Genomic DNA, 26,316 nt, shown 5'->3' on the forward strand with positions numbered 1-26,316 from the left:
GAAAGATGTTAATAAGCTGGAGAAAGTGCAGAGTAGATTTACAAGGATTTTTTCTGGACACGAGGGTCTGAGCGAAATGGGAAAGATTGGGTAGAACTTGAATTTATTCCTTGAGCACAGGAGACAGATGGGTGGGTGACCTTCAGATGGGTGCTGAAGTAACATCTTCATACGGAAGGGCTTCGACCCGAAACATCATCTATCCTTTTTCCCCAGAGATGCTGCCTGACCCGCTGAGTTATTCCAGCATTTTGTGCCTACGTTTGGTATAAACCAGCATCTGCAGTTCTTTCTTTCTACATTCCCTCAAAATAAAGTTGGTATACATTTATACAAGCAGAGAAAAAACTGTTTTCAGATTAATTACCTGTTTTATATTCGTCAGCTCTATTGAAAACCCATGGCACGATAATAATAACTTTAGTTAAACTTTGTCATAGTTTTACAAGGACATGGAAGAGTTCTAAAGTCACAGAGAGATACAGCCCAGATATAGGCCCAATGAGTCCATGCCAACTCTCAAGTACCTATTTTTACATCAATCCTACCCTAACTCATTTTATTCTCCCCATCAACGCCCCCTCACACGCCTACACACCGTGTTTTACATTGACCAATTAACTTACCGATCCTCATTTATTTGGTTTGTGGGAAGAAATTGGAGCACTTGAAGGAAACACATATGCAAATTCCACACCTAGGTCAGGATTAAATCCAAGTTGTGGAGTTACGAGACAGCAGTTCTGCTATCTGAACCACTGTGCCGGTTATTTTGCTTGCGGTAAAGGTTAATGCAGCATCCCCTTGGGATGCTAACCCAACCCCCACTATTCCCTATCTAGCAAGCTCTGATTTAATTTCATCAATTTACATTACACTTCCATTTTGTTCATATCCACATAGTCTCTTTCTAAAAGCACCTGCATGAGCCGACCCAAATCGCTCCCGATCAACTTTGATAACGAACAGTCTGTGTAGGAAGGAACGGCAAATGCTGGTTTACACTGAAGTTAGACACAAAATGCTGGAGTAACTCAGCAGGACAGGCAGCATCTCTGGATAGAAGGAATGGGTGACATTTTGGGGGTTGAGACCCTTCTTCAAACGGAGTCAGGGGAGAGGGAGACACAGAGATAAGGAAGGAGACATCAAAGGAGATGCGTACCAAGGAACATGAAGAATAGATCATTGTTAGCTAGGAGAAGGTGACATTGAAGCATACAGAGATAACATTAAATCGGGGGACAGTCAGACTGGTCGGAGAACTAGGAAGGGGGAGGGATGGAGTGAGAGGAAAAGCAAGGGTTACTTGAAGTTAGAAAAGTCAATATTCATACCGTTGGGGTGTAAGCTGCCCAAGCAAAATAAGAGGTGGTGTTCCTCCAATTTGCGCTGGGCCTCACTCTGACAGTGGAGGAGGCCCAGGACAGAAAGGTCAGAGTGGGAATGGAAGGGAGAGTTAAAATGTTTAGCAACCGAGAGATCAGGTAGGTTAAGGAGGACTGAGCGGAGGTATCCAGCAAAATGATTGGCGAGCCTGCACTTGGTCTCGCCGATATATAGAAGCCCACACCTGGAACAGCGGACACAGTAGATGAGGTTGGAGGAGGTGCAAGTGAATCTCTGCCTTACAAGATCACATTGAAACCTGATGTGTAAGTTTTCCAGGCATAAATTTGGGTATGTTATTCCAAATATAGGGTCAAGTAAATTAAACCTCTGTAGTAATTAGACAAGTGCATTATTCTAAAAACACGTAAGACAAACATGCATAAAATGGGGGGGGGGGGGTAAGCCTGTACTCAAGCTGTGCAGTAACTACGCTGCATTTAGGTCTTGCAAAAATCTCTCTGATCTTAGGTTCTGTGCAATGGCTAATAAAGGAAAGCATCTGAAGCACACTTTTAAACAACTACCGTCCTTGCTGGTTTCCATTAGTCTACCCTAAAAAAACTTGCATCCTCTCAATAACTTCGTATCCATGTCCCATTTACGGCACTAAGAACCATAACAGAATATATTTTCCAATTCTTAATATTCCTTGGAAGTAAGCATTAACAAAATATTTAAACTGACAAACATGTTTGTCAACAAATCAAAATGAAAGCTTTTGTCACTTACCCCTACAAGACACTTCTCCAATGTATCCAATATTATCAGCTGCGAAAGATACAAGTTCCTCTCAGCTTCAGCTCCAAATATTCGCTGGGGGAGCAAAGCACAACATCAGACATTTTAATGAATTTTGCAACATCATTAAGAAACAGTGCTATAAGCTTGATTGCTGCACCAGGCATGTTTAGACCTATTGAGAACAAGCAGACTCTTGTAGCCTTTACACCTTCCATGGGAATTTAATTGTTGATTTAAATGTATTTATTTACACACAAACAGTGGCACTCTTTCACCAGTGGAGTTATGTCAGATGATTCAAATGTAAATTACAGGCTTTAGTCAGATATGGGCAACTTATGGAAAAGCTCCATGATAGTTGATATTTCATAACTTTAAGTTTGTTTTAATTTTTTTTAAATCCAATTTTTAAACATTGCTTCACTGGTGGATCAGTGAACTAATTTTATTCTCTATCCGAAGAAGGGTCTCGACCCGAAACATCACCCATTCCTTCTCTCCAGAGTTGCTGCCTGTCCCGCTGAGTTACTCCAGCATTTTGAGTCTACCTTTATTCTCTATCGAGTACCTAAGCTTCTCCCCCACAACCCGATCCCCGATGTTTAATCAGATTTATCCAAAAGCCAATTTAAATCAGGGTAAGTACAGCAGAGAAGGAAATTATTTGATCTTCTGCCCTGTCCCTCCCCACAACACATCATTCACATCCCCCATTGATATTCTCCCCTGCTACAATTGGAGACTTACCATGTTATTCACATTTTTCAAGATGGTGGTGAGACCACTTATGACTAAGGAAAACTTGTACTTGGAAATATTGATGAGACATTCCTTGTTGTGTTCAGTACTAACTTTCGAATGGGTGTTCTGCTGCCCACCTTTAATTGGAAGCTGGAGGAAGAAAAAGGGGAACATATTTGTCACACTCCACTGAGCTAATGAGATGCAATATTAAACAAACTTAATGCAAAACTTACATGGAAAACAACATAACAAACGGGCTGCAAACATTAATTAACACCTGCCTCAGGAGAATACTAAACATCTGGAGGAGAGACAAAGTAAGCAATGTGGACCTGTGGAAAAGAACAAGCCAGGATCCCATTGACGTACAAATTCGAAAGAGAAAATGGAGTTGGATTGGACACACCCTCAGAAAACCTGCCACAAACATCACCCGGCAAGCCCTGAAATGGAACCCCCAAGGAAAAAGGAAAAGAGGTCGCCCCAGGAACAGCTGGAGAAGAGGTGTCCAGGCAGAAATGTCTGGGAGTGGGCTCAACTGGAGAGATCTCGAAAGAACCGCCAACAACCGAGTGAGGTGGAGGAAATTTGTCAATGGCCTATGCTCCCTAGAGAAGCCAAGGGCTTAAGAAGAAGAAGAATGCAAAACTTAACATGATCTTAGTTCAAATATAATGATTTCTCAATGCACTGACTCATGAACTCCAAATAATAAACTTTCAAAAACTAATTTAACAATGTCAATGATGACCATACTAAATTTGCTCAACCATTTCTAGAAATATGTCATTTAAAAATCATCCTAAATACACATTTTCATCAACATTGTATAAATATATCTGTCCATAAGGTTAAGGCTCCTTTTGCTGTTCCATTTGGTTCATCTGTGTGAGGGGGGTCAAGGAAAGAGCGTTCCCTTCATGGCCCTGTTTCCACCAATCTTTCCACCACTACACACAAGATGCCATTGTATGCAGATGCCGAGCTCAGGCTGAACAATTTCTAATCTTGTGATGTGAATTTGATAAGAATCTGTGTGAGACACCATCTACCATAATTAACTGGAAGCCCCTGTTTGTTTAAAGCGCCTACCATCACATATTAGACCAATGGAATGAAATTGGAATAATGTGGAGGAAGAAACTGCAGATGCTGTTTTACACGGAAGATAGACACAAATTGCTGGAGTAACTCAGCAGGTCAGGCAGCATCTCTGATGAAAAGGAGCAAGTGACATTTTGGATCAAGACCCTTCTTCAGACTGAGAGACAGGGAGAATAAACTAGAGGTATGAAATGATTCCGAATAAATCAAATCCGGCACAGATGGCCAAGGAAAGGCTGAGCCCACAATGGTCCATTGTTGGCTGTGGAAAAGGTGATAACGAAGGGATATATGGGTGCGAACGTTGGAACGAGCTGGAGGACTAGGATGGGGGAGGGGTGGGGAGAGAGCGAATGCAAGGGTTATTTCAAATTAGAGAAATCAAGATCATACCACTGGGCTGCAAGTTGCCCAAGCGAAATATACAAGGTGCTATTCCTCCAATTTGCGTGTGGCAAGGTGAAAAAATGTTAGGCAGAGGAAGAGAAATAAACCAAGCTCTTTCTTGGTGATGCATATCTGCAAGGGACAAACTCTGAAACCTTTCCACATCTTTATAATAAAATTTAATTTAGCAACATGTGGCTAACTATAGCCACCAAACCGTATGAAAATCCACAACTCGGAACAAATGATCCGTAGAATTCCACACGGCCCCATTCTCAGCTGCATGACAAGTTTTTTTTAAATTTACACTAAGTTTATTTCCTCAGAAAATTTACATCAATCAACCTATTTAAATCCTCTTATTTGTACTTTCATCTACCATTCCACGTCACCATTCCATGTTAAAAAGTACAATATCCCATAAATTTATAGAATCAATTTCTCAAACTTTTTGACCTATTTAAAATCATATTCCCGGGCTGCTAGAAGGAAGTCCAGTTCTGATGCACAATAAGTATAGTGGGCACAGCACAAATTTACTTTAGCATACTTGAAAACCAGAATGTAATTCAAACATACTATAATACATGCTACAAAGTACGCAACTTCTATCTAAAATATGAAGTATTGAGATTTAGCTGAAAACTAATGAGGTAAGAGTGTTTTAGCAATCCATCTATCTGCATCAAAATTATACATACATAACCTCTCAGATTATAACGCAGATTGTAATGAGGTAAATCTGGCAATTACGTCAATAGACAATAGGTGCAGGAGTAGGCCATTCGGTCCTTCGAGCCAGCACCGCCATTCAATGTGATCATGGCTGATCATTCTCAATCAGTACCCCGTTCCTGCCTTCTCCCCATACCCCCTGACTCCGCTATCCTTAAGAGCTCTATCTTGAATGCATTCAGAGAATGAGGCAGCAAATTCCACAGATTCACAACTCTCTGACTGAAAAGGTTTTTCCTCATCTCCGTTCTAAATGGCCTACCCCTTATTCTTAAACTATGGCCCCTGGTTCTGGACTCCCCCAACAAACAGATACCATAAATGCCAACAGTGGAAGGAAAGTTTTACCATGGGAGGTTAAGATTACACAGACATCTTGTATCATGAATTTGAAGATTGGTATCTATAAAAGAAAACTGAAAACTAGGTGGTATTGCAAGATCCTCTGTTGCACAGAAGTCAAAAACTGAAGAGACTCAAAAAGCTGGAGTAACTCAGCAGGTCAGGCAGCATCTCTGGAGAAAATAGGTGACATTTTGTGTTGAGACCCTTCTTCTGACAGTCAGGGGAGAGGGAAGCAAATATTTATTCTCCGTTTGAAGTATTATCAGTTTTGCATTAACCACAACTTTGACATACTTAAAGACAACATCTTTTTACATTTTATGTGCAAGATGAGATTAATGAACTTTTAAAATGTGTGAAAGACCGTTGAACTATATCAATAGACAATAGACAATAGGTGCAGGAGTAGGAGTTCGGCCCTTCGAGCCAGCACCGCCATTTAATGTGATCATGGCTGATCATTCTCAATCAGTACCCTGTTCCTGCCTTCTCCCCATACTCCCTGACTCCGCTATCCTTAAGAGCTCTCTTTAGTTCTCTCTTGAATGCATTGAGACTTGGCCTCCACTGCCTTCTGAGGCAGTGAATTCCACAGATTTACAACTCTCTGACTGAAATAGTTTTTCCTCATCTCCGTTCTAAATGGCCTACCCCTTATTCTTAAACTGTGGCCCCCGGTTCTGGACTCTCCCAACATTGGGAACATGTTTCCTGCCTCTAACGTGTCAAACCCCTTAATAATCTTCCACGTTTCGATAAAATCCCCTCTCATCCTTCTAAATTCCAGTTTATCATGTCTAAGATGGACACAAAATGCTGGTGTAACTCAGCAGGTCAGGTAGCAATAGGTGGCATTTCGGGTCCAAATCCTTCATCATGCCCCGTCCCTCAAATCATCTCTTATGTTCCTTTTGTCTGGCCAAGAATTCCAAGCCACCAATGTCTCTCATAACCATTCATTAACCAGCTTCCTGCAGGCTTGTGCTGCTTTCATTTCCTTTTTATCTACCAGTAGTCTCGAAAGAGGTACACCACATTGCTTCCTGTGACAAACATCACAAGAGCACGAGTGGCATTGGCAAACTTGGCGATTTGGGTATTTCAAAACTAGTTTTTATTTTTGACCCAAATTTTCACAGCAATTCTAAAAGTCACTTAACAACGAATGGAGACATATGCCATATAATTCATGGGGCATAACAGCTAATTTTGGTAGCCTCTATAAACGGATCATAAAACTACATCCATATTTTAGTATGAAGGTTGCAAATCCAACAGTTTTCATTATTATATTGTAGGGCAGTTTAAAAGATGCATGTAAAAATGCTCCTGGCGGCAAATGGATAACAGCCATGTTCAGAAAATGGGGCTTCCCCTCCTCCATTATAGATGAGGCTCTCACTAGGGTCTCTTCTACATCCCGCAGCTCCGCTCTTGCTCCCCCTCCCCCCACACGCAACAAGGACAGGATCCCCCTCGTTCTCACCTTCCACCCCACCAGCCAGCGGATCCAACATATCATCCACCAACATTTCCGTCACCTACAACAGGACCCCACCACTGGCCATATCTTCCCATCCCCTCCCCTCTTTGCGTTCCGCAGAGACCGTTCCCTCCGCAACTCCCTGGTCCACTCGTCCCTTCCTACCAAAACCACCCCAACCCCGGGCACTTTCCCTTGCAACCGCACGAGATGCAACACCTGTCCCTTTACCTCCCCCCTCAACTCCATCAAAGGACCCAAACAGTCTTTCCAGGTGAGACAGAGGTTCACCTGCACCTCCTCCAACCTCATCTATTGCATCCGCTGCTCTAGATGTCAACTTATTTATATCGGCGAAACCAAGCGCAGGCTTGGCGATCGCTTCGCTGAACACCTGCGCTCGGTCCGCATTAATGCAACTGATCTCCCGGTGGCCCAGCACTTTAACTCCCCCTCCCATTCCCAGTCTGACATCTCTGTCATGGGCCTCCTCCAGTGCCATTGTGAGGCCCGCCGGAAATTGGAGGAGCAGCACCTCATATTTCGCCTGGGCAGTTTGCGGCCCGGTGGTATGAACATCGACTTCTCCAACTTCAGATAGCTCCTCTGTCCCTCCCTTCCCCTCCTCCTTCCCAGATCTCCCTCTATCTTCCTGTCTCCACCTATATCCTTCCTTTGTCCCACCCCCGACATCAGTCTGAAGAAGGGTCTCGACCCGAAACGTCACCCATTCCTTCTCTCCCGAGATGCTGCCTGACCTGCTGAGTTACTCCAGCATTTTGTGAATAAATCGATTTGTACCAGCATCTGCAGTTATTTTCTTATACATATGTTTGCACATAAGGGGAACACAGCAAACAGCTTATATGGAAACAAATTAAAAGATATTATCTGTTTTGAATAGCCACAGAGAGGAAATATTTGCCAATGCAATAAACCCTGACTGGTCTTCGGTCATTATCGCATGAAGCCTTGGTGCGATTGCATCCAGAGTCTTTGGGGTAATTTTGGAATCCTTATCTGCATTGCGCAATAAGTAGGTAAAAACTCATCCAAAGTGAACCCCCACCAAAACACTGCCACTGGTTGTACTGAAGTGTCACCCTGATCAACATGAATACGTCTTGCCATGTTTTGACTCGACAGCTACCAGAGGAGGCAGTTGACGCAGGTACTATAACAACATTTGAAAGACACTTGGACAGGTACAGGACAGGAAAGGTTGAGGGACATGTGCCAAACACAGGCAGGTGCGAATAGCGTAGGTGGGATATCTTGGTCGGCATGGATGGGTTTGGCCAAAGAGCCTGCTTCCGTGCTATGTGACTCAATGAAAGCTAAATTGTGACCAATTCTCACAAGCTGGTATTTAAACTCAATCCAATATTTTTTCTGGTCTACTTTGGAACATGTAACTTTTCTGTAATGCATATGGTGCAATGAAAAAACCTGAATTCAAGTTTACATCATTGGAAAGACCTGACATGAATGCAAAGAAATAAGGGAAGCAACATAGGGATACAAATTCATTCAATTATGTGTACAATTTGTAAACAAGAGTTAAATAGTGATTTAAGAAAGAGGTTCCAATATGCAATTATAATCTCAACAAGCATCTAGACAGGAAGAAAAGCTTAAAGAGATGGCCTTTCATTACTCTGGCTTGCAATTAATCATTTAAAATAATCCTGCACTGTCTTTAACTAGCCAAAACCAACATAGTGAGTTGATGCTCTGCCATTAACAGGCTCCCAAAGAAAACGCAGGCACTAAGTACTGGAGTAACTCAGCGTAGGGAAAAAAAACTGCAGATACTAGTTTAAATCGAAGGTAGACACAAAAGGCTGGAGTGACTCAGCGGGTCAGGCAGCATCTCAGGAGAGAAGGAATGGGTGACGTTTTGGGTCGAGACCCCTCTTCAGACTGATGTCAGGGGAGGGGGCCAGCCAAAGATAGGATGTAGTAGGAGACAGGAAGACTAGTGGGAGAACTGGGAAGGGGGAGGGGATAGAGAGGGAAAGCAGGGACTACCTGAAGTTAGAGGTCAATGTTCATACCGCTGGGGTATAAACTACCCAAGCGAAATACGAGGTGCTGTTCCTCCAATTTGTACATGCAGCATTTCTGGAGAACATGGAGGGTCCCGACATGAAACGTAATTTGTCCATGTTCTCCATTGATGCTGTCTGAACCTCTGAGTTACACCATCGCTTTTTTTGTAAACCAACATCTGCAGTTCCTTGTGTCGACATTAACAGGCTCCTATTTTCCACAACAAGTCACAGTTAGAGTCACAGAGACGGAGCACAACAACCATCACTTTGGCACACCGGGTCTATGCCAACCATCAGTCATTTGCACGCCTACATTCATTCATTTTTTCAAAATTCTCCCCACATTCTCATCAACTCCTCTACATTCTAGGGGAAATTTACAGTGGCCAATTAATCTACCCACCCACACATCTTCAGATATTGAAGGCCAGAGTGCCTACAGTAAACCTACATGGTCACAAGGAGAAACAAAGAACTGCAGATGCTGGTTTACCAAAATGCTGGTTTACCAAAAGACACAAAATGCTTGAGTAGCTTAGCGGGTCAGGCAGCAACCCTGGAGAACATGGATAGGTGATGTTTTGGGTCGGGACCCATGTTCTCGAGGGATGCTGCCTGACCCGCTGAGTTGTACAGGGCCCTAGTAAGACCGCACCTGGAGTACTGTGTGCAGTTTTCGTCTCCAAATTTGAGGAAGGATATTCTTGCTATTGAGGGCGTGCAGCGTAGGTTTACTAGGTTAATTCCCGGAATGGCGGGATTGTCATATGTTGAAAGACTAGAGCGACTAGGCTTGTATACACTAGAATTTAAAAGGATGACAGATCTTATCGAAACGTATAAGATTATTAAGGGGTTGGACACGTTAGAGGCAGGAAACATGTTCCCAATGTTGGGGGAGTCCAGAACAAGGGGCCACAGTTTAAGAATAAGGGGTAGGCCATTTAGAACTGAGATGAGGAAAAACTTTTTCAGTCAGAGAGTTGTGAATCTGTGGAATTCTCTGCCTCAGAAGGCAGTGGAGGCCAATTCTCTGAATGCATTCAAGAGAGAGCTAGATAGAGCTCTTAAGGATAGCAGAGTCAGGGGGTATGGGGAGAAGGCATGAACGGGGTACTGACTGAGAATGATCAGTCATGATCACATTGAATGGCGGTGCTGGCTCAAAGGGCCGAATGGCCTCCTCCTGCACCTATTGTCTATTGTCTATTACTCCAGCATTTTGTGTCTTTCCTTGGTCACAAGGAGAATATGCAAACTGCACCGAGATCAGATTGAACCGGGGACCTCTGGCACTGTGACGTCACATTTTTACTACCTTGCACCACTATGTCACCACTTCAGTCACTAGGTTTCAAACCCTCAAGCAAAGACAAACAATTATTAGCAATGTGGAAGTCCATTCCATACTTGCCAGAGTACTGGCAAAGGAGGAGTTGTGCAAGTCAACATGTTTTATCTGCCTCACTGCACAAGGCTTAACGCTCCCTTAAAATCACTAATCATGTGATAGTATTCACATTATGGCACATTATGTGAGAGATAAAACTACTTGTACAAAACAAAAAGATAAAACAATAAAAAACATTTCATTAGATGCCACCCAGTTTCTTCCCCCCTCCCCCACTAAATCCATAAAGAAAACTCAAATCTTTGAGTAAAATAGACATTTGAGATTCTTCAGATATTTATTTTTCAATGACCAATAGTTACCTCTATTTGCAAACACTAAAGCTTGCATGGCTACCTTTCTATAACCCAGATTATTCTCCGCTACAGATGATAAAGATCAGCTTTCCCCCCCTGCCATTGCGAATACTGAAAACAAATGCCAGAATTATTTGTGCCAATGGCATAAGCACTCCAACACATCCATATGAAACATATGCCTTACAGTGCCATCGACACAGGTTTGATCCTGACAATGGGTGCTGTCTGTATGGTGTTTGTACGTTCCCCCTATGACCGTGTGGGATTTCTCCAGATTCCTCCCACACTCCAAAGGCGTACAAGGTTGTCAGTTAATGGGCTTCGGTAAGTTGTAAAATTGTCCCCAGTGTGTAGGATATTATTAGTGCACGGGGTGATTGCTGGTTGGCATGGACTTGGTGGGCAGAAGGGCCTGTTTCCACGCTGCATGTCTAAAGTCTACTTGTATAGGCAAGCAATTGGGGCCAGTTGACTGGAATATGGGAAATTAGATTACATTTAGTGCAGGGATTCAGATTGCTGTGTGCCAGGATAGGACCTGATAGACAAAAATAATCTTCCACGTAGTAACCAGATGTGGAAATGCAAACAATATAGAAATCTCAATGATGCTTGCTAGAACTGACAAATGGGTGATCTACGTCAGACAATTCCTTAGATCCTTTGTAAGAAAATCCATGTTCATTCCATGCAATAGCATGAAACAGCAATGGCTATCAGATGCAATAGTAACTCAACTAAAGTTGAGCTCCAAACCAGTCATGGCCTTGAGTGAACCCCATTCAGTATAGCCATGACAATGGAGTTCTCTGCAATAAATATGAACGATCAAGCCCAGCCTGTTACCATGCAATTAGTCCACAAACAAGTCATGAAGGTGTAGCCCACCTAGCCTACAGCCAACCATGGACCTTTTCCTTGATCATGGTTACTTTTTTGCATATCTTTCATTAATTTGTCCTATATCTCTCTATATCATCATATATATCTCTCGTTTCCCTCTCCCCTAACTCTCAGTCTGAAGAAGGGTCTCGATCCAAAACTTCACCTATTCCCTTTCTCCAGAGATGTTGCCGACCCCACTGAGTTACTCCAGCTTTTTGTGTCTATCTTCGGTTTAAACCAGCATCTGCAGTTCCTTCCTGCACATGAGGATGTAATTGTCAAGCATCACCAAGCAGCGCAAAATAACCAATAGGTTGCTCACCGATGTTCATTTTGGATTTTGCCAGAGTTCATTCAGTTCCAGACTTCATGGTAATCTGAGCTGATTCCCAGATACAAATCAATCTCCTTGACATCAAGACAGCATTCAGATTCAGATTAATTGAGATACAAGTGCAGATTAACACCAGGCTGCAATGAAATTCCCTGCTCTCATGAAGCTCACAGCATAAACAGTATGCATACAGTAAATGATAAATCCATCAATAAATAAAAGGGGAAAGCAGCAGAATGGTGCAAGATTGCAGTGCAATAGAAAGCGGTGCAAAAAATATTTAAGTACAATAATAGAATAACCAAAATAAGTTGATAATAAGAGTATGTGACAGCTTTCCAGGAAGGGGGTTCGAAAGATGTGGTCGGTTTCAGGAGATGGACGACAGTAAGGAAGGAAGGAGCTGTTCTTAAGGCTGGATGGATGTCTGAGCTTTCAAGCTCCTGTATCTTCACCACGAAGGTGAAAAAGAGAAAACAAAATGGCGAGGCATGCTCAATGATACTGCCAGCCTTTCCAATACAATGCACAGTGAAGGTGACAGGATGGAAGTGATGAGCCTGTAATGATACTGGGCTGTGTTCACTGTCTGCAGGGGGCAAAAGCAGAGCGGTTGCTAAAGCAGGTATCAGAATACTTTCTTTAGCGCATTTGTGGAAGTTCAAGGGAATCCCAGTCAACACATCGGGTCTTTTCAGCCGTCCGAGAAAGTAATAAAGTTGATGCACATTCTTGATGACCACATCGCTAGTGCAGCCCAGGATAGGTCCACAAACCTGAAACTGACATCCTTCTCTACAACTGCTCCATTGATGAGGACAGGATTGTGCTCAACTCCTTGCATGACATTAAGGGTTAAGTTGTTGTCCTGACACCATTGCACACGATTGTCTTCCAGATGTCAGAGAAGACTGTGGACAGTATATTGGCACATAATTTCAGACAAAATTTCAGAGTTAAACAAAGTTCCACCAAGGCGTGTGTGTGTCCCCGTCCCCTGCTGGTTCTGTCCCATACATCTGTGGCAGAAGTCAGATCTGCTTTCGCAAGGGTAAACTCTTGGAAAGTGGCCAGCTGAGATGGAGTCCGTGGACGGTGTCAAGTCAAGTCAAGTCTACTTTCTTGAAATAAAGTAGACTTGAAATAAAGTAGATGTATGGGACAGAACCAGCAGGGGATGGGGACACACACACACACGCCTTGGTGGAACTTTGTTTAACTGTCCAACATGGGCTTAAAAGGCCTTGAGCTCATCTGGACACCCATCCTTGCCTGTGATTGCCATCAATCTCAGCGTATGTTCTATGATGGTATTCAGGCTCTGCCAGAGTTGCCCAGCATCCACTTGTTTAAATTAAGCTGGAATCCTCTCTTTGGCATCCCAGATAGTTTTGCAGACTTCAAACTTGACCTCCTTATGCAGGCGAGCCATCTGCCTTTGAGGCCTTGGATCTGGACTTTAGCAGTGAGTGAATCTCCTGATAAATCCAAGGTTTCTTGTTTAGTTCCTAAATCGGAACAGTGGCACAGCATTAGAGCTGCAGCCTCACAGGGCCAGAGACCTGGTTTCGACCCTGACTACTGGAGCTGTATGTGCAGAATTTGTCCATTCTCCCTGTGACTGCATGGAATTTCTCTGGGTACTTCGGTTTCCTCCCACATTCTAAGGATGTGTGGGTTTGTCAGTTAAGCTTCTGTAAATTGCCCCGACTGTGTAGATGTGAAAGTGAGATAATACAAAACTAGGCTTAGTAAGATTATAAATTGTAGAGCATCACTTTGGAGTTGGCTTGGGTGATATATGGAGGTCAATTGTGGGATTGAAGAGATTTAACAAAATTGTATCTACTGGGAGACAGAGGAAACTCTATTGTCTTGGGTCTTACCCAATTAGAAAGGCACGAGAGATTTTGAGGCTAATAATTTCAGCCAGTTTCTTGGGGCACTGCCCTCGGCCCAACCACCTTCAGTTACTTGAATCCTCTTTCTTCCATGGCATGCATATTCATTCATTATTGCATTTTTCAATTCAGTTCTCACCTCCCCACAGAGTGTTATAGGCAGGTGTAGATTACTTCAAGACCAAGACAAATGTCAGACTGGATAAGCAATATTCAACCCATGTTTTCCAGGCAGTGACCACCTCAAACTCGAGGTTAATCAATCTGAGATGAAGTGTTCCAAGGTCGGCAACTTCCTACCCCACTTCCCAAAGTCTTTCTACCACCTACAAAGCAGAAGGTCGGTACATTTGCACAATTGGTAGAGCTGCTGCCTCACAGGGCCAGAAACCCAGCTTTAATTCCTACCTGCCTGTGCGGAGTTTGCACGCTCTACCTGTGACCGCATCGATGTCATCTGAGTGCTCTGGTTTCCTCCCACATTCCAAAGATGTGCACGTTTGTTGGTTAATCGGCCTCTGTAAATTGTCCCTACTGTGTCGGGAGTGGTTGAGAAAGTAGGGTAACATAGAACTAGTGAGCAAGTCAGTGTGGACTCAGTGGGCTGAAGGGCCTGTTTCCAGGCTGTTTCCCTAAACTATGACTTAAGAATGCAAAAAAAAACTCTCATCACCCCGAATGTTTGGAGTCTCCCAGCAGACAAATGTGACCCGTCTAGAGTGCCAACTTTGTCAACATGGACAAACTGGGCCAAAGAGCCCGTTTTCATGCCATGTAGTTTTATGATACAAGTACAGCTTAAAAGGAAAACTCAAGCCACTCTTGCTGTGACTGGAAAAAAAATGAAGTGTAGTTAATACAGCTTTTAATGTTGAAACAAAGCAACAAAAATGAAAAGCACTCCCATAATCATCATTGTTATTTTTTTAAATAAAACCTGCAAATCTAAAGCTGAAGATCAATTTCATTCCATTTAGTTTACCAACTATAAAATAACACAAATGACCAAGAACTAGTTTGACCCTTAATCTGATAGTGTTACAAGTTTTTTTTTAAACCAAAAACAAAATACTCCAATATCTTAAATAACCACAATCTAAAATGCACTGCAGTGAACTTATTTACCATCTGTACAGTTAACTGCAGAGCAGTGAAGTGAATCAAATGCAGCTTTGACCTCCAAATACAATTCACTCTTTTCTACGCCATGACTCTACTCATTTTCCAGGCCAGATTTCAACAGGCTTTTCAGAAGGGTACAGGAGACTCACACACACAGCATACAACTTGTTAAAACTGATGTTAAAAAATCCTGCTCACAAAACAGTGGACACATTGTTTTGCTTGCATACAGTGAATTCCTTAAAGGTCATAGTCCAACCATTTCCCTTATGCAAAAAGCCAGAACTAGTTGTATGAACTGCTAAGGATCGGACCAGAGAAGACTCTCAACTGAAACTGATTGACTGAATTACAAGTTGAAAATAGTGCAGAAATACTCATTAGATTAACCCTTTGACGGCTAATGTGATGCTTTTGCCTCCGAAGATTAAGAACCAACCACTTCTGCTGATTGAAAGCTGTATTCCCCATCCTAACTTGTAAAGCTTTACAATTCCTTTCACTCTTTTTCCAAGATTATCCATGTTCCACCTGCAGGGTTAAGAGAAGCAAAATGTGCGTTTCCTGAAAGTGACTTTTCAGAAAACTACTTGGTGGCAGGAAGCAAATCTAGGTTAAAGCAAAGCGGTGCAGAGAAGAGAATTTGCTTCGATTTAAATCTGCCCTCATAAGAAAGAATGTAACCCATGGTCCTTCTCGGGATTTTTTCTTAAATCAGAAGTTGGAAGCTCGCTCCTCCAAAGGGACTCAGTCTCCCAATAATTGCCTTCAACACACAGTTTAGGGAATATTCCATATGTCCTTCTGTCCTGATCTGTGCCGAGTTAATTGAACCCGTGTAGAAAAGAGAAAGAAAGCTGAAAGGGTATGACCCATTAAACCTATTAAATACAAGTCCACCACTGTTTTTCCAGCACCCTTGGTTTGCTTTGCCGTATCATCCATTTTGTCAGACCAGCTAAAGTCACGGCCTTGGGGGATCGGGGAGAGGCAGAGATACCAACCCGCAAAGTCGGCTGTGGGAATGGACCTGCCTGCTCCGGCTGAGCCGGAGTTCCAGAGCCAACCTGGCTGCGGCCAGCAAATTCAACCCGCCGATTAGCGCAGAACTCCCGATGAGCTAGAGATCACCGCTTCACCCGGCCTCGGCGCCACATTTTCGGGGGGACTTCAAAGGGATTTCAAGGGCGCTCTCATAATTTTGTCCGGATTAAAAGAAGCGCCGGGCCACCAGTTGCTGGAAAATCATTGGTGGTGAACCTGCAGTGGGTTCTTTGGAGAGGCAGGAAAGGGACCGAGGAGGAAGATGGGTGAAACCAAGTCAGGAGGATTATCCACAATCCAAACCTGCCTTGCCTAATATTAATCACAGCTGACCTGTAACTCAATTTAGCTGGCACAACATTAAGAAAATTGGATTCATGCAAAAACCAATTGAAAATTTATCCTGGACACAAGAACTTTAAATGATACTACGACCACTATAACATCACACACACTCCTCCCATGCATCAATCATTTGAAATTGTTGAGAGGAGGGAATGTAAAAAGCAGACAAATATGTCAAGCCATCAATTAAGCTTGAGCATGTAATGACCTTATGGGAAATGCTTCAGAATAAGAATTTACCTTAAAACAGCGATTCCAAACTCATGTCATAATAGGCCTTTCTTGATGCTCTGTGTTCTTAGTTTAGTTTTTAGTTCAGAGAAGCAGCGCTGAAACGGGCCCTTCGGCCCACCGAGTCCATACCGACCAGCAATCCCCGTACACTAGTTCTATCCTGCACGCTAGGGACAATTTACAATCTTTACCAAAGCTAATTAACCTACAGCCCTGTCCGGTGTGGGAGGAAACCGGAGCTCGTGGGAAAACACACGCGGTCACGGGGAGAACATACAAACTCTTTACAGACAGCCCCTGGAGTCAGGATTCAACCCGAGTCTACGGCGCTGTAAGGCAGCAACTCTACTGCTGCGCCACCGTGCCGAGGTGTTCCATCACTACTTACTTTCCAAGCATAAAAACAAATTCACAGGTTGTCACATGGGTCATAGCAGTAAGAGTTGATCAGACGGAGTTGAGAAACAATGCTTTAACATAGTTATTCTAGCTCTGTAAGAGTTGGACAAATTGTGATTTCAGCTTCTGAGCTGGGGCAGAACAATCAATGCAGAACATCATTGCACCAGCCTTACAGGTTTTCTAATACTTCAAGAAAGATCAAATGGCCAGCATAATGGGTAATGATGCTATTTCAGTCAAGACAAATTATAAAATTGGCACAATGCCTCAAAAAGAAAATTATGAAAATACAGATGTTGGAAATCTGAAATATTAGCAATATTCTGAATAGTCTGAAGAAGGGTCTCGACCCGAAACATCACCCATTCCTTCTCTCCAGAGATGCTGCCTGTCCCGCTGAGTAACTCCAGCATTTTCCACCTATTAGCAATATTCAGGTCAGGCAGCTTCTATGGAGACAATTATAGGGTTAGCGCTTCAAGTCAGTGACACTCTCTCAGACCCTTTGCACTCTCCTTTGTTCCTCAATCTCTGCAATCCATAGTTTGATTGATGTCCAACTTTATTCATTTCTGATGAAAGATCAGCAGCCTGAAATGATAGCTCAATTTCTCTTCCCCAAGATGCTCCCTGACCTGCTAATTATTTCCAGTGTTGTGTTTTTATCTTGCTTCAAACTAAACCCCTTCCCATAGCTTAAATTCAAATAGCAGTGAGCATAGCAAATTAACATTGCAGGTTACTTCACAGGAATGTCAATAAAAGTGGATACTGAACGACATCAAGAGATATTAGGGCAGATGACTAAAAACTTGATCATAGAGGTAGATTTTAAGGAGCATCTGAAAAGAGCAATAAAAGGTTTAAAAAAAGTTTTAAAAGGTAATTTCATAATTTAAGGTCTTCACAGTAATGAAAATTAAAGACTGATTGGACCAGTAATTGACAATATTGAGGATAATCAGCAGGACCACAAACAGGATGAGGCATAGACATGGTGATAATATATTAAGTCAAAATTATTTGCCCATTGATTTAAAGGATATATATGCAAAGGAAATACTAAACTTCAAACTATTTTTCAAAAAGAAAGCATTTGTAAACTAAAGAGCTTTGCTCATTATCAGGATTGAATAAGAGAGCTGATGATATATTTTTGGAGCAGGATCGACCAAATTGCAGATAGCACAGAGCCTCACTATACTCTTAGTAGAAACAAGGAACTGCAGACGCTAGTTTTCACAAAAGGACACAAAGTGCTGGAGTAACATAACAGGTCAGGCAGCATCTCTGGAGAACATGGATAGATAGTGTTTTGGGTCTGAAGTGTCCCGGCCAAAACGTCACCTATCCATTTGTCCAGAGATGCTGCCTGACCCCGAGTTATTCAAGCCCTTAAGTGGCCTTTTCCCACTAAACTCTCGCTTGCACTTGTGTTCTTATTCATTAGTCTTACAGGAGTGAAACAGCACTGCCTGCAAAGGTGCTATCTTTCACTTCAGTTGTTAATCACTGGTATCTACATACTCAGATAGGCTGAAATGGTACCTCGTCATCGTCCCACACAATGAAAAGAAATTCCAAGTCCTTCTTGCCAACATTCCTCCCTGCGGCAGCTTATTCAAAAAGAAAACCAAATCATCCAATCTGTAATTCATTGCTAGCAAGAAGGGTAATCTCGTTCATAGTCCACACACCAAGGTGCAAAACAACAACTCGAAGAAGGATATCCCTGTAACCATGAAGCACTCCCACACCAGACTATTTCAACAATCAGCATGTTATTGTGGATGATTAACTACTTTATAGAATAACGTGTTGATATATCACCAAGTATTATAACTTTGGCCTCCAATACAAGATAAGATTAATTTATATTTAAATAATTCCACTTGGAAATGCGTGCACAATATGTACAATTGAATTCAACAATGTTGTTTGCAGAGAAAATGCAAAAATAAAAGACTGACTGCCTCATTATGAGCTTTGGGCCATCCAAAGGGGCTTAATAACTGTATCTCAAGTGTCCTCACCATTATATTTCAGTTCAGTGTATTGCACGCCACCTTTCTACTCAGTTGCTGCACAATTACCAGTGTGCGAAGCAAAATTTAATACCTTAGCTTTCTGTAATTTTATGAAGTGCTGGACATTTCCTCAGGAAGCTTAAGAAATAGAACTACTGTTGGATCATCTTGGCATTTCAAGGCAATCAATCTGCGGGCACCTTTATAGCCAGGCAGTTCATGCCAAGCCCCGTTAACCAGCAAATCTGGTAGAAACCTCTTTCATGGCTGTTCCACTGCATTAGGAGCAGACTCATTGAGCAAAAACCAAGATGCTATCCTTTATATGCCAAACATCAGTACAGTACGTGCTCATGAAAAACTGCCAAGCATCGAATAATTTAACAAAATTTCCCAGGATACGTGTAAAGGTCGACATTCAACGCTCTTTTTTGAAAGTAATGAGCCTTATCAGAAGAGATCAGAAGGCGGTCACGGTGACGCTGGTGTATAGTTGCTGCCTTACAGCGAATGCAGTGCCGGAGACCCGGGTTCGATCCCGACTCCGGGTGCTGTCTGTACGGAGTTTGTACGTTCTCCCCGTGACCAGCGTGGGTTTTCTCCGAGATCTTCGGTTTCCTCCCACACTCCAAAGACGCACAGGAATGTACGTTAATTGGCTTGGTAAATGTAAACATTTGTCCCCAGTGGGTTTAGGATAGTGTTAATGTGTGGGGATCGCTGGTCGGTGAGGACCCGGTGGGCTGAAGGTCCTGCTTCCACGCTGTATCTCTAAACTAAACAAAAAAAGGACGCTCTGCTGAGGCTTGTCATTCTACAGACGACTGAAAACTATCCACAATTGTGGAGATCATGGCCCTTTCGTGCAGACAGAGTCAAACAACAAACAGGCCCTTCAGCCCAACTTGTCCATGCCGACCAAGGTCATCCTGTTTTCCCTCGTTTGACCCATATATCTCCCTGAACCTGTCCACACTCAAGAAACAGCTTCAGAGACTTCTCTGAATAGCACAGTGGTTAAATGACATATCCAAACACTAAAACAATTGTATAAGAAAATAACCGCAGATGCTGGTACAAATCGAAGGTATTTATTCACAAAATGCTGGAGTAACTCAGCAGGTCAGGCAGCATCTCGGGAGAGAAGGAATGGGTAACGTTTCGGGGCGAGACCCTTCTTCAAAACAATTGACTGGGAGGCACTAGTTCAAATCACATTGTGAAACTTAAATTCAAATAATTAAATAAATTTGGAATGGAAATGTGAAATCTGCAATAACAACCACAAAGATACCGCATTGCTATAAAATCCTATCCAATATTCTTCAGGGAAGGAAAACTGCTATCCTTACCCAATGACTATATATGGCCCTCACCCAGCTTTGCAGTCAGCAATTAAGTGTCCTCTGAAATGGCGTCATGAAATCCAGGAGAAATAAGGAAGGGCCGGAGACATCAAGATGCCGGAGACATCAACATCCTACAGTGAAAAAAAATCTAATTTCAAAGCTCTTGGCTTGTAACTATGCCGGTTATGAGACTTCCTTATTCAGACAGTTTTACCAAATATGAGGCCTCCACCCTTTCATACCAAATTCCAGACATCCACCAGCAATTACCCTCCTACCTAAAATTTTAACTCTTGTAATGCCTAATTAATTGCACCATTGCCACGGAAAATTATCCTTCCAATTCACCTGGTTTACTCCTATACATTTTATGCACTTCAATTAACACTTTGTACAAACTTTTGGCAGATTAAGTAAAATGTGGAGAAATTTGGTTATCGACATTCATCGGAATAATTAGGACTACCATTTAAATGAAAAACTATCGAATTCCACAGTGCAAAGAGATTTGGGTGCCCCAGTGCATGAAACTCAAATTTGGCATGCAGATGCAACAAATAGTTAGCAAGGCAAATACAATAAATGCAAATAGAACACTGGCCATTATCCCAAAGAAGATAAACTATAAACCAAGGAAAATCTTATTACATATCAGTGAAATCACATGCAGAACTATATGTAGTTTTGCTTTCCTTATTTAAGGAAAGAAGTATTTGAGGCAGTTCAGTCAAGATTCACTTGGTTGATTTCTGGAGTTGTCTTTTGAGCAAGGGTTTAAGTTGGTTAGACTTCTGATCATTGGAACTAAAATATTAACAGTGAGGCTTGTCACGGGCAAGGTCGATTCAATTACTTCTCCCCTCGTGGAGAAATTGCATAGTTTCAAAATGATGGGTCACTTATTTAAGATTGACATAAGGAGAAATTTATTTTATTGAGAACTGCAGAAAAATTTACCCAGTGATTTGTGGGGGCTTGACTACCAAATATACTCAAGACTGAGCTATAGAATATTGGTCTCTAGATGCTTCACGAAATTCAGTAAAGTGGAGATGAGGCAAAGATCAGCTCTCGCCATAAGTAAACATCTCTAGTTCTTACAATATCCTTCGAAAATCTTATCTGTACCCTCTTTAATATAAATAGATCCTTCCTCCAATGTGCCAACCCGAACTGTTCACCAGGCTCCAGCTATGGTCAAACAAGTCCACCATTACCCCTCCAGTCATTTTTTATTCTTTGGCCAATGAAAGCATACGTTACTTAACAATTTCCCCATGGGAATCACACAAAATCCTGACAATTATTACCCCTCATTCAGCACTACTATCTTGAAATTATCATGCTCCTGTTTGCGAGTGGTTGCCGTCTACAAGTTCGCTTCCATGTTTCCTCTTTACAAGAGTAATTACACTTCAGGAACATCTCATTAATTGATTAATGCGCTGCTTTGGTTGCTCAGAAAAGAACAATATAAATGAAAGTCTGTTTGTAAAAATGGGTATTGCCAGACCTCAGGTGCTGTCTGTGTGGAGTGTGCGCGTCCCCGTGACCTTGTGGGTTTCCTCCTGTAGGTCCGGTTTCCTCCCACATCCCAAAGATTAACATGTTTGTTAGTTAATTGGCCCTGTGTAAAATTGCCCCTTGGTATGTAGGGAGTGGATGAGAAAGTGAGATCCCATAGAACTAGGTGTGTGAACGGGCGATCGATGGTCGGTGTAGACAGCGTGCCAAGGGCCTATTTCCAGGCTGTATCTCTAAATTAAATTAAACGGTGCTGGATTGGAGATCCACTTGATTTCAATGGGATAGTAGGATTAAGTAAGGATGCAGGCAAGTAGTTCCTAATTATCTTTAAATGCTTGCAATTTAATTAATTTATTTTTAATCATTCAAGCAGATAAATTTTTTTAATTTTTTAAAGACCCCAAACTTGAAGTAATTGCTGAAATATTTGACAGAAAGCAAAACTCTGGTCGCTAGCTTTGTTTCCCAAAATGGGGTGTTCCCAAAATAGTTTCTGGAAAAAGGCTCAAACAAATCCCCAGATGAGGACTTGGCTTCACTGAGACATTGTGCCCAGCTTCATGGTGCCAGTGAATATGATGTAGGTGAGGACTCTTAAAAAGTGGACCACATACAGCAAGTTTTAACCGTTAATAATAATCAGCCGGGCAATAGGTTGTCACTCTCTGTTAAGTCCTGAGTCAGGGCAGTACAGAGGCGCAGATGGTAGAACTGCTGCATCACAACGCCAGGGACCTGGTTTCAATCCCGCCCTTGGATGCTGTCTGTGTGGAGTTTGCACTTCCCCCTGTGACCATGCATGTTTCCTCTTGGTGCTCCAACTTCCCCCCACATCCCAAGGAAATGCAGGTTTGTAGGTTAATCGGGCTCTGTAAAAATTACCTCAGTGCGTCAGACGTGGGATAACATTGAACCAAAAGGTCTGTTTCCATGCTGCATGATCCAATAACTCTGACTATTCGCGTGATCCATGTCTAATTAAATGTTCTTACAATGGTTTCCTATAACCATTTTAATTACCCTTCCCATTCCCATACTGACCTTACTGTCCTGGTCCTCCTCCATTGCCAGAGTGAGGCCACATGCAAACTAGAGGAACAACACCTCATATTCCTCTTGGGAAGCTTACAACCACATGGCATGAACATTGAATTCTCCAATTTTAGCAAGCAACCAACAAACACTCCCCCCCCCCCCCCCCCCCATTCGCACGCCACAAGTAGATGCGCACTAAACTAAATCTAGTAGAGCGAAGACCAACATTCCAATTACTTTAACGTATTGTAATCACTCAAAGATTAGGGTTTATGGCAAATTGCCTATGATCATTCTCCAGCACTTAAAAACCTAGACAAATTAGCAATGCGGGTCTTCACACCGTTTAACTGTTATGCAGGCGTAACATTGTTCTGTTCTCGCATTACATCCTAATGTTAAATTTGCTTCTCTGTGGTATTGCTACACTGCTCATCTGCATTCATTGTGTTATTTATCATGACCTGAAGTGCCTCACTTCTGCCCTGCAGCCAGTAATGGGTATCCCTGCACTTGTCGACACATGCCTGGAATTATTTCGGCTCAAACACATCAGGTTATAGTTATCCACACCAAAGGACTTCTGCATTTCATTCAGCACGATACTTTCTGAAGACTGTTAAAAGCACTCGTTTTAATTTTTTTTATTGCTACTCAGGAATGTTTTGCCAATGTAACCCAAAAATTCATTGATGACGTGTCATGTAACGCCTCAAACAAACCCGCACATATAATTGCAGCTGGTGTTGCCAAATTCCTTGTCATAATTTGAGCCAAAACAGCACGGGAAATCAAAAGAAAACGGCATCAACTACAATTATGCAGCTGAACGAACATAAACTGAAACATTTCAACTATTCTTCACTTCAGAAAATGGTTTTTAAATAGAACAAACGAATAGTTCAAAAAAACAGGGCTTGAGGTTCAGAGGACGTCATCTAAACCCAGAGGTTGGATTACAGTGTTGAATCATTCCTTTCTATTTATAATTATGCTGCAGATTTCCACTCAGCTCATCTGATTAGCAAATCTTTGTTTCTTGATCATGGTCTGAAAATGTGGACAAATTTTCTCATTAATTTCCTTTTAAGTTTTCTTTTGAATAACGTACCACAAATTCCTTTCAAAACTGCAATTGTCAAAAAAGGAGAAACATAAACCACAACAATTTTTGTTTAAAAGAGCAGGAAATGTAATTTAAGGTGTGCATTGACATTCCTCTCAGCCATGATGAGCGTTCACAGCCAAGACGAGGTTCATTGTTACCCAACCAGCAATTAACTGTACTTCCTATTAAAAGAGTCACTCGTAAAATCCAGGTTGACTTTTCACATAACCCAGAGTTGAGTCCCACAGGGATGAAAATGTAGCGCTAACTTTACTACTTCAACCAAACTGTGCTTGTTTTTTAGAAATACAATTTTTTATCATTGACAGTAATATTCCACCTTGCATGACTAGTTGGTTTTGCGAGAATTTTTACAGTTGAGTTAATGAACTCTTTCTTATTTGATATGGTAGCTTGGAAGAAAATAGATAATCTGCCATAAAGGCTGCCAGAGTTAAGACAAGTATGATTCCAAGTAGTCCTGGAGACAGAAGAAGGCTTTCGACCCAAAACATCACCTATTCTTTTTATCCAGAGATACTGCCCGAGTTACTCCAACATTTTGTGTCCATTTTCGGTATAAACCAGCATCTGCAGTTCCTTCATCCACATTGATTCAGAGTAGTTTCAGGTACATAATTTGGATACTTCCTCTGAACTAGGAATACAATTTCTAATTCAAGTATCATTTCAACATTTGTTGAAACCCAGGACTGCAAACACAAGCGAGAAGTAAATTCGCCAGTAACTCAGTTTGCAAAAGTCAAGGGATAAGAGTGTTCTGGTCCTGATGCATATGACAAATAAACAATGACATTTTTACATGCTGTAGCTTTACAGGCGTGTGGAATGCAACTCCAACGATGTATTATAAGTTATCGGTTATTCAGGGTAAACAAGGCCGTAATAAGGCAGGTCAAATTATGTCATAGCGTAGGTTCACTAGGTTAATTCCCGGAATGGCGGGACTGTCGTATGTTGAAAGGCTGGAGCGATTGGGCTTGTATACACTGGAATTTAGAAGAATGAGGGGGGATCTTATTGAAACATATAAGATAATTAGGGGATTGGACACATTAGAGGCAGATAACATGTTCCCAATGTTGGGGGAGTCCAGAACAAGGGGCCACAGTTTAAGAATAAGGGGTAGGCCATTTAGAACGGAGATGAGGAAGAACTTTTTCAGTCAGAGGGTGGTGAAGGTGTGGAATTCTCTGCCTCAGAAGGCAGTGGAGGCCAGTTCGTTGGATGCTTTCAAGAGAGAGCTCTTAAGGATAGCGGAGTTAGGGGGTATGGGGAGAAGGCAGGAACGGGGTACTGATTGAGAGTGATCAGCCATGATCGCATTGAATGGCGGTGCTGGCTCGAAGGGCTGAATGGCCTACTCCTGCACCTATTGTCTATTGTCTATTGTCATGGGAGATTTCAACATGCAGGTAGACTGGGAAAATCAGGTTGGAAATGGACCCCAGGAAAGAGAGTTTGTAGAGTGCCTTCGAGATGGATTCTTAGAACAGCTTGTACTGGAGCCTACCAGGGAGAAGGCAATTCTGGATTTAGTGTTGTGTAATGATCCTGATCTGATAAGGGGACTAGAGGTAAAAGAGCCATTAGGAGGCAGTGATCACAACATGATAAGTTTTACTCTACAAATGGAAAGGCAGAAGGGAAAATCGGAAGTGTCAGTATTACAGTATAGCAAAGGGGATTACAGAGGCATGAGGCAGGAGTTCGCCAAAATTGACTGGAAGGAGGCCCTAGCAGGGAAGACGGTAGAACAGCAATGGCAGGTATTCCTGGGAATAATGCAGAGGTTGCAGGATCAATTTATCCCAAAGAGGCGGAAAGACTCTAAGGGGAGTAAGAGACACCTGTGGCTGACAAGGGAAGTCAAGGACAGCATAAAAATTAAGGAGAGGAAGTATAACATAGCAAAGAAGAGTGGGAAGACAGAGGATTGGGACTCTATTAAAGAGCAACAAAAGTTAACTAAAAAGGAAATACGGGGAGAAAAGATGAGGTACGAGGGTAAACTAGCCAATAATATAAAGGAGGATAGCAAAAGTTTTTTTAGGTACGTGAAGAGGAAAAAAATAGTCAAGGCAAATGTGGGTCCCTTGAAGACAGAAGCAGGGGAATTTATTATGGGGAACAAAGAAATGGCAGACGAGTTAAACCGTTACTTTGGAACTGTCTTCACTGAGGAAGATACACACAATCTCCCAAATGTTCTAGGGGCCGGAGAACCTAGGGTGATGGAGGAACTGAAGGAAATCCACATTAGGCAGGAAATGGTTTTGGGTAGACT

General features: G+C 42.3%; 1 protein-coding gene across 7 annotated transcripts in view; it reads right to left on the bottom strand.

The window, feature by feature from the left end:
* nf1a (neurofibromin 1a) overlaps nucleotides 1–26,316 on the bottom strand; it is a 306,791-nt gene that overhangs the window by 265,769 nt on the left and 14,706 nt on the right. For 6 of the 7 annotated variants that reach the window (XR_013548929.1, XM_078422133.1, XM_078422136.1 and 3 more), the window contains exons 2-3: nucleotides 2,881–3,024; nucleotides 2,122–2,205 (exon numbers count right to left, since the gene is read on the bottom strand). Coding sequence is in view for 6 of the 7 variants with exons in the window: in XM_078422133.1 (XP_078278259.1) it covers nucleotides 2,122–2,205; nucleotides 2,881–3,024 (228 nt within the window). In the remaining variant the exon portion in view is untranslated. Of the gene's footprint in view, nucleotides 1–2,121; nucleotides 2,206–2,880; nucleotides 3,025–20,341; nucleotides 20,469–26,316 lie in introns of those variants that run through there. The other variant, XM_078422137.1, reaches the window with a different exon arrangement.

This window comes from Rhinoraja longicauda, chromosome 26 (assembly GCF_053455715.1).
Source record: "Rhinoraja longicauda isolate Sanriku21f chromosome 26, sRhiLon1.1, whole genome shotgun sequence".
NCBI lineage: Eukaryota > Metazoa > Chordata > Chondrichthyes > Rajiformes > Arhynchobatidae > Rhinoraja > Rhinoraja longicauda.